The following is an 8,978-nucleotide window of genomic DNA, read 5'->3' as shown; positions in this document are numbered from 1 at the left end:
AAGATGGAGTTAATTTTTGAAGAATGAGCTAATTTGTGGATTCTTGAATATTAAGCTGTGATTTATAGCTCATAAAGTCCCTAAATGCTCCTTGTCATGTGCTTTCAATGTAACTGGTTCTACGTGAACTCTTTTTTGAATACAGCTTCTGGTAACAGCTCAGTTCAGTGTAATGAGGTCTTCTCCTATGAGGAATCATTGACATGCTAATTTATCATCTTCTTTCTTTTTTTCTCCAGTCTCCCACAGTCAAATCACCCGCCTGTACAGTCGCTTCACCAGCCTGGACAAAGGAGAAAATGGCACTCTTAGGTGGGTAATTCGGCTGTACTTGCATTGGCACATCTGTACTGGTGCCTTGCTGTTGCAGGATGTCTGCCTGTTTTTCTCATTAGCAAATGACTGAGGCTGTTGTAACAAGTTTTTTCATACCTGCTGTCTACATGAAAGGTTTAATTGTTGAGCTGAGGTGCTCTGAGTACCAACTGTCTTTACTGTTGTGTTGAAGGTTTGTAGTAGTTAATAGAAAGTTCAGATTTGCTATTCAGAGTCTTATTAAAATGTTCAGAATTGTGAAACAACACTTTTAGATTGTTATTTCTTGCCTTTCTTTATATGTTACTTCTACTATTTAATACAGGAATGGTTCTGCTGTGTCATCTTTATCCTGGCTTTCATAAGAAAAAAGATCTATACTTACTTGTCTCTGATATCCAGTGTCTTAAAACACTACTTGGATCTACAATCCATTTACTATATTTAATTTTGCACCTCTTGTTGAACACCCATATCTATTAGTATGCTTAAAAATAAAAAAAGAGCTGGAACCAAGTCATTGTGACTAAACATTCTATTATTTAAAGCGGTAGTGCAGAACATTCTAAGATCTTTAGTGTTTGTTTCCTATCTGCAGTTCGAAAGCTACAGAAGTAAACTGGTTTCTAACAGCTTAGTCATTAATTAAATAAAGATGAGTCTTTAACTTTATCTGCAAAATATTTTTCATTTTGATGGACCAAGTCTGCTAGAAAATAGTATTCCCATCCAAAAGGTAAACTCTGGTGAGATGATGGCCTGTTAAAATATATCCCTGCCTGCTGTCATTCTGTAGGCTTTCCTGCTCTCATGGATTTTGTTTCCCATTCACCATGTAGCCACAGTGGCACAGGAAAGCTGGAGAAGAATGCAGGAGAGAGTAGGAAGGAGAAAGGCACATCGTTGTAGCATAACATGAGATCTGGCTCTTACAGAGTTAATTTCTTTCATAGCAGCTCTATTCCAGCCAAATTCAGTGATTCAGGCATCACCTGAGGTTTTGTATGTGATCTTGTAAAATGTGACTGCAGGATGCACTATAAACCCAGAAAAGCTATAGGCCTACCTTTAAACCAACCTAACTGTAATGCTGGAGTCACCTCTTGAAAGGTCAGAGTGGAAAGTGGTAAGATTCGTGATCTTTGGCAGTGCTTTGGGCTTCCTGCAGTTTCCTTTCCTGAAGGAAATGTGCAGTTCCTTCTGGTGCCACGAATTGCTGACTTCTCAGCATTTAAGTACGTGGATGTGGAATTGTATGGCAAACAGGACTACAGAGTGATTGTTTTGGGTTGAAAATACTCTCGTTCCCTTTTTGCCTTTTGTAGGTTTTAAGGCTGATTGACTCCAGTGATTTGGACTGTGGCTGTACTGTAAATTTCTAGACTTGCATAGCTGAAGGGACTAAATGGATTGTGCACATAAAAAATTGGCTTGGGATGGGATATGCAGGAACTTCCAAAAGCCCACTCTGACACTTAAACCAATGCATTATATAAATTGTAGCATTGGCAATTCTGATGTAGAGATCAACTGATGATATTGTGGATAAGGTTAATATTCCTTATGTTTAAAATTATTTGGAAAAGAACATTAACAGCCTTTTCAAACTTTATATGTGAATTTAATATTTATTGATGAATAAAGGTGATGGCTACTGAATTAGTCTAGCACAATTTGAACCTAGGATGTGCTCTTCCTCATCTCTTGCATGTTCTCCTCCAACACTAAATTCACTTACTGAATCTGTAGGGTTTGTATAAATGTCAAAGTGATTGTACTCAGTTTATGTAAGAGGAGTAATTGATTAAATATGCTATGAATGTCTATTGCACAATGCTTAGTTTCACAGTATTATGCATCAGGAGGAGGCAGACTTCCATTGTTGATAATCATGTAGTACTTAGGAGAGGAAGTGGAGGTTGTTTGGAAAATCCTAGCAACCGTGCGTATTATGATCCCTTGACTTGCAGTCTTGCCCCCTAAGCACAGCCCACTCTCAAACATGTCTGACTTAAGAGTGGCATTCAATTTTTTAAACTTGTTCTGGTACCTTCAAAATGCAGTTTTGTAAGTTTAAGTAATGGAAAACTACTTCCTGAAAAATAGATTGAGGAGAGAGCAAGAACTACAGCTTGGAAGGTCATAGATGTTGGTTTCTGAGATGCAGAGAACTCGATGCTTTAAGACAAGTAAGAAGTTATCACTAAACTACCACCAAACAGTTTAGAGGGTATGTCTTCTGTTTGTTTCCTGTGAGCAAGATTTATTGTTTCCGTAAGGATGACTTGCACCTTTGACTTACAGATCAAACGTGATAAAATCACTCATGTGACCATGATTAGGAAAAGAAATGTCAGTCAGTTCTTTATGGCATGAAATAAATCTTTAAATGTGTACCACCCTTCTGAAGAAGGGCAAAGTAAAGAGCACTTTGTACAGAAAATCTGGTAGATGATGATTAATCCTGATAGTTCTGGAACTATAATCAAAAGCAGAAATCTTTCACAGCCAGATATTTCTATCCAGTGTAGCTATGTGCAATTTCAAGGTACTTTGTTTTTAAAGAATTACAGAAATGAAATATTAGAGATGGTTATTGATAACGACAAAGCTTGGTCTTCACAAAGTTTTTGGGTTTTGCTTCCTTTTTTCCCCTCTCACATATTTATTCTCAAGTGACTACAACCATTTTTACCTGTAAAGATAAAAATATCAGGTTTACCTTCACCTTTCTTTAAAAGTGTAGAAAAATTTTGTAATTTTCCTTACCTTCACTTTTTCTAAACAAAATGAATTTTTCTAAACAAAACCATGTTGAAAAAGAAAGACAAAACTGTTCTTGAAAATTCTTTTGTCACCTTTGATTTAAATATTGTGACATGCTGAGTTGTCAAAACAAAAGATTGATACCCTTGGTTGTCCATAGCTACATCTAAATTGTGAAATCTGGAATATACTTGTTCTGTTTACATCCTAACTATAGCTCAGGAGGAAAAGTGCACGTTTCCTTACTTACATGCTGATTTCCAAATGGGGAAATAGTATAACATGAACAGGGCAAGGATGTGATTGCTTAGTGAGTCTCCCTGTTGGCTGGTACTGCAGTGTGCACCACACAAGAATACCTTTGTTCCAAAGCTTATCAACTAGTTATTAGCTCTAGACAGACATATATAGAGCTGTAAAAGGAGGATCTTATGTACACTGCAATCTTTGCCTGTAACTTTTGTATGGAACCTCCCACTTAAAAATAGTTTCTGGGGGACTGGGGAAAAGACAGGTCAAGCAATTGAGAAGTGGTTGTTACTGTACAGTAATTGGTATAGCCTGGCAAGCATAGAAGAAGGAAGGATCTGAAAGCTGGTAGCTACAGAGAATAGACACACTGAGCTGTTTATACATGTGTGGTGTTTATGAAGGCTGTTCACACATGTCTTCTGGAGAACTTCAGAAAGCCTCTGATCCTGAGAGAAGGGTAACATGAGCCAGCCAGGCCATCTGTCAGTCTTTGTCAGCTGACTGAACCATCTGGGTCTGGAAAGATGTCAGGCTTGGTCTTATTAGTTAAAAGAGATACTTCAAGATTGCAAAACGTAAAAGCTAGCTCTGTGAATGTGAAATTCTTTACTTTTGCTCAAGAAAATGCAAAGCATTTTTAGCTTTATCTAAAATAGAAAAGACAGGAAGGATATGGGTTTGGATTGGAAAAGACAGGGTACAGGAATAGTCTATACTTGTATCTTAAACCACACTTTGTGCATGCTGCCTTTTTTCTTCCCTTCCTTATTGCTCATCTAATTATCACCATTTTACATACTCCTTGGCCTTATGTTTATGAACCAATTAGTGCTGTGATAGTTAAGCAACTTTTAACGTTTGCGTAGAGCATGCGTAAGGATGGAGTTAGATGAGATGGATGACACAATATCCTGCAGGGTGGGGATATTGGTATTCTTTGCCCATAACATCTCCAGGCTTCCAGCACCCCATTGTCAGCTGTGGTGCTCTTAGGCTTTTTTGAAGTTTTTCAACTGCCTCAAGTTGTGAATTCAACAGAAAGCTAGTTGGAGAGGGGGAAGGTAGGGAGTTTTTTATAGGGGATACGTTAGACCATCAAAAGGTTAGATGAATGCAAAGCTGATGTTAGCAAAGGGAATGGAGCAATGGAACCTCTTCAGCAGCGAGCTCTTAAATATTTTTGACTAACTTGCATAATACGCCTTACTGCTTTTAGTTATTTCCCTTCTTCAAGTCATTTCTTGTTACCTGTATAGTCTGGGCATCTTTCCTTTCCTCTGCCACTTCTGATGCTCATATATATGGGAGTTTTTTCCTTTCCATTATTTTACTTTCCCTAAGCTCTAGATACCCCTCCTCATCCCTGTCACCCTGAACAAATAGAACAGCATTTTGCTAACATCTAGAAGTAATAGGAGAATGAACAATCAGAAACAGCAGGAAAAAAAGGGTCTTGTAGGCTTTTTGCAGTCTTTAGGATCAGACAGAACTATCTTTACAGTAGGGATCTGCTCTGTGCCTTGGAGGGAATACTCATGCTTAGGAACACTTGTCCTGCATAGACTCTAGAAATTCTTAGCTGCAAATGACATCTGATTGTGAATACACTGGCATATGTATTAAATGGTTGGCCTGCATAATGTCCACATGCAATTTAAGGTGGCTTTGCCTGTTGCATTTAAGCAAAGATTTCATAAGAGCCAGGTTCATGTAAAGATACCTTAGAAGAGCCTTGTTGCCCATGAACACACAAGTAGTAGAGGGTATTAAATTTCATGTAAGTGCCAGCTTCAGCCAGGTGAAGTTGGTCCCTAATGAATGCAGGAGAACTTAGCTTTATAAAGTGGAGAATAACTTGCCTCACATTCATTTGCTTTTATGGCTGTTGCAGCTATTTCAGTTACAATACTCACTCAGTAATGTGCTCTTAATAAGCAAAAGTGCTCTGCTGCAACCCTGATAATGACAGGACAAATAGATTTGAAACCAGGGAATTATTTGTGGTTAATTGTTAATCTCCTGTTAGAAAACAAAATCACTGGAGGCTGAACACTAAAATGTCGTTATATGTAAGTAAAAATTTCTGAAGGATTAGGATTTTGGTCTACATGGGAGAGAGAGTAGTTGCTGCTTTTAGGTTATAAAGTTAGCATTGACATTGAAGTTCTGCTGTTAAAATCCTGTTATTAGGACATAGGATTTCCACATCACTGCATCTCCTGCTTAAATCACTAATGCATACTTTGCCCTTCAGCAGTAGCTTAAAATGTTGCAGTCCTGAAGGGTCCGGTAACAAGTTGATCATGTTAAACAAATGTTAACTTTGCCTATTAAAAATAACACGGGACCTGGTCAGAGAAGTTTGCTGGGGTAACTTAAAAATATGGTCAGGTCACTCTGTTAGAAGGTCAGACAGTTTAACCAGATGCACTGTAATTAGGATTCTTAACAGTGCTGTGGTGGTGACTGGGTGCAAAAAGTGCTTTAGAATACATTTAAAACTAGAACATCTTGCTTCTCTGCCTTTCCCAAGCTAGACTGGTGATAAAGTCAGCCAATTCCTTTTTTACCCTTTAATATCACAGCAATATAAAAGGCTTTTATATTTAAATAATCTCAAAATTTGTTTGTGTTTACTTTACTTAGCCAAGTTTTTGGTTTAATGATGTCATGAGTCAGACCTTGCCAGTTTAGTTAGTGAACATAGTTTTGAAAAGTAGCAAACATTCAGTAATCAAGTTTGAGACTTTGACCCCACTTTCACAACCAGCAAGACTGCATTTGACTTGAAGGGAACTGCCAATATTTCTGGAGATTGGGCAGGAAACGTCAAGTTACAGATCCAGACAGAACAGGGTGGGAATTTCTTACAGCTTAACCCTCTTGCTGTTTGCAATTTAAAATCTAGATGATTAGGAAGTGCATCTTGAACTAACTGATGAGTTGCTCTGTTCTGTTGTAATGAAAAACAAACCAAGCAAACCTGCTCACTACGATACATTTGGTGTGTTTGCCTTGGTCACACCAAGATTACCCACTCTGTTGTCACTGACAGTCTGTCAGGTTGAAAGAAAAGAGAAAATCCTAGTGCAATTCTAATAGGAGAATGAAGCCTGTGTTCATGTCATACTGTTCTAAAATGTGTATGCAGTGCAGCTCACGATGTCTTTCAGATCAGAAGAACAATAGTGTAAGCATAGCTGTGTTTATATTGTGCTGTGTACAAATAATCATGATCAGAAAATAGAATGGCTGGTAAGAGCAGTGAGTACTTGCCTGTACTGGTGAAATTATATCTGGTGTACAGGTACCTGTAAAAGTGTAACATTACCAGTTTAAAATAGGAATACTGCTTGCTTGAAGCGAAAATAATCTGAAATTTGGTATTTGTAATAAGATACAGATTTATTGCATAAACAAACAAAAAATATCTATCAGAATATGGTAATGACCTACAGTATGCTTAGAGAAGTGTGGTATTCTTCCAGAATCTGAAATAAGACAGTCATGACAACTCATATGATTAAGTACCAAAATAATTATTTTAAAACTCCAATGAATATTTTCATTGAGCCAGAATTTTTTTCAAAACAACTTCAGAAGCTTTCCTTTTCTTATATTGCAAACTAGTTGGCATCATTACAGTAAAATTTCTATAGGTTTGGCATTGTCTTTTGTTTTATTTTGCCATTAGTCATAAAGAAAACATGATTTAAAAAGTTGTGTTTTCAAAATCACCAAATGTCTTGCTGCAGAAATAGGATTCCACTGATGTTTTACTGTAAATTGTTTTTAAGCAACTTCTCTGACTTCAACTTTATGCTGACTGGTTGTGTTCTTGCTTTCCTTAGCCGTGAAGATTTCCAGCGGATTCCAGAGCTTGCCATCAATCCACTCGGAGACAGAATTATCAATGCCTTCTTTCCAGAAGGGTGAGTTTCAACAAACTGAATTTATGAGCAGGCACAAAATTTGTGGTTTGTCAGAAGTTTTCATAGAAGTGAAATGCTGATAGTTAAAGCACAGAATTTGGATTGACTAATACCTGAATACTTCAAACTTGTCATGCAGTGTGTGTGGGTACATAATTTCCTCAGCATATTTTAATTCTCTTAATGAGAAATACTTTACGACTTTACAAGACTTTTTTTGGCTTTATTTATTGACAAGCTCAGGCTCCTGTCACAGTTTTCCACTCTTCTTCTTAAACTACTGAACACTTTATGAAGAAATTCCTGGCCGTGTATAGAATTTGGTTCTTAAAGCAAACTTGTATCGACACTATTCTGTGCACTACAATTAACTAATTTGGTCTTACCATGTCTGATATAGTAAGTGTACCATTGTTATTACATTGTCTTTTTTGGTTGGTTGATTTTAGGTTTTTATTACATTTAAGACATAGATTGTGACACTTCTAACAAAATCCAAAGAGATGATCAAATGTTCAATATTGTCTCTCTTCATTATGCCTCTCTGGATTGTCCTGTGGAATCTCTTGAACACAGTTGCTATTACTGACTGATGAAGGTTGGATTGTCTGATCAAGTCATAATAACAGCTAAAATGAGGCAGGGTTTACTGAACAGAAACAAGGCATCCTGGGAAGTACTTACATGGCTGGTTCCCACAGAAACTAGAGAACCCTGTCAGAGAGCACTGAGCAATGCCAGCCCCACAGGCAGGGGCCAGGGGTGACAGCAAAGTTGGAAGGGCTGCTGTACTTGCTGAAGAAGGGCACACACCTGAACACAAAAAGCAGAGCAGGCCCTGTGACTGCAGTCAGGTCGGCGGTCTGACAGAGCTGAAACTGTATCAAGTCAATCCAGATCAGCAAGGTAGCTCAGGCATGGTTAAGGGTGAGGGCTTCAGCTCAAATAGACTTTGCAGATCAGGGAAGGAGAACCCTCAGTAAGATTTCTCACGGCTTCTGTTTTTTTACACGTCATACTTTGTAACAGCACAATCCCAGCGTGTAACAGCATAGGCAGTCAAACCCTGGGGAGGTGAGAATGAGAGTTCACATGGTCTTGGTGCTTCGGGTATTAATAGTCTTCCTCACTGAAATGAAGAGCTTGTACAAGGTATGCCAAAAACTGACCTGCTGAATTCTTGCACAGAGAGGACCAGGTGAATTTCCGTGGATTCATGAGGACACTAGCCCACTTCCGACCCATAGAAGATAATGAAAAGAGCAAAGACCAGAATGGACCAGAACCACTGAACAGCAGAAGTAACAAGCTCCACTGTAAGAAATATGAACCTTCCTATAGAATCAATTATTTTTCCATCTTCTTTTTCATTGGGTTGGGGGTTTTTTCCCCATTAGGATTGGAGGAAAGGGGCTTGGGATTTGCTGCACAGTTATTTCCTGTGGAATGATCTCTTCTAATGCCTGATCTTTTGAAAAGCTTACTTGGAACCTTATCTGTTCAGAATGTCAACAATTGAGCCATTGTTTTATTAGAATTTGGTGGAATTAGTTGACTCTTGAGTAATATACATACTTTGCAAGATGTCTCATAATAGAAGTGTGTTTCAAAATGGTTTGTATCAAAATTATTTCAGATTTAGAAGCCACATCCCATACATGAATGAGCGTTTATGCTTATTTCTCCAGTTCTTCCATATAATTCTGTTTTTTT

At 37.9% G+C, this 8,978-nt stretch overlaps 1 protein-coding gene across 1 annotated transcript in view; it reads left to right on the top strand.

Moving 5' to 3' along the window:
* CHP1 (calcineurin like EF-hand protein 1) overlaps positions 1-8,978 on the top strand; it is a 32,953-nt gene that overhangs the window by 6,076 nt on the left and 17,899 nt on the right. Inside the window, exons 2-4 of the mRNA XM_005480023.4 lie at positions 240-312; positions 7,185-7,265; positions 8,454-8,581. Of these exons, the coding sequence (XP_005480080.1) occupies positions 240-312; positions 7,185-7,265; positions 8,454-8,581 (282 nt within the window). The remainder of the gene's footprint in view (positions 1-239; positions 313-7,184; positions 7,266-8,453; positions 8,582-8,978) is intronic.

The sequence above is a fragment of the Zonotrichia albicollis genome, chromosome 6 (genome assembly GCF_047830755.1).
Source record: "Zonotrichia albicollis isolate bZonAlb1 chromosome 6, bZonAlb1.hap1, whole genome shotgun sequence".
In the NCBI taxonomy this organism is placed as follows: domain Eukaryota; kingdom Metazoa; phylum Chordata; class Aves; order Passeriformes; family Passerellidae; genus Zonotrichia; species Zonotrichia albicollis.
The sequence above is the reverse complement of the archived record's forward strand: the minus strand, read 5'-3'. Positions and strand labels throughout refer to the sequence as shown.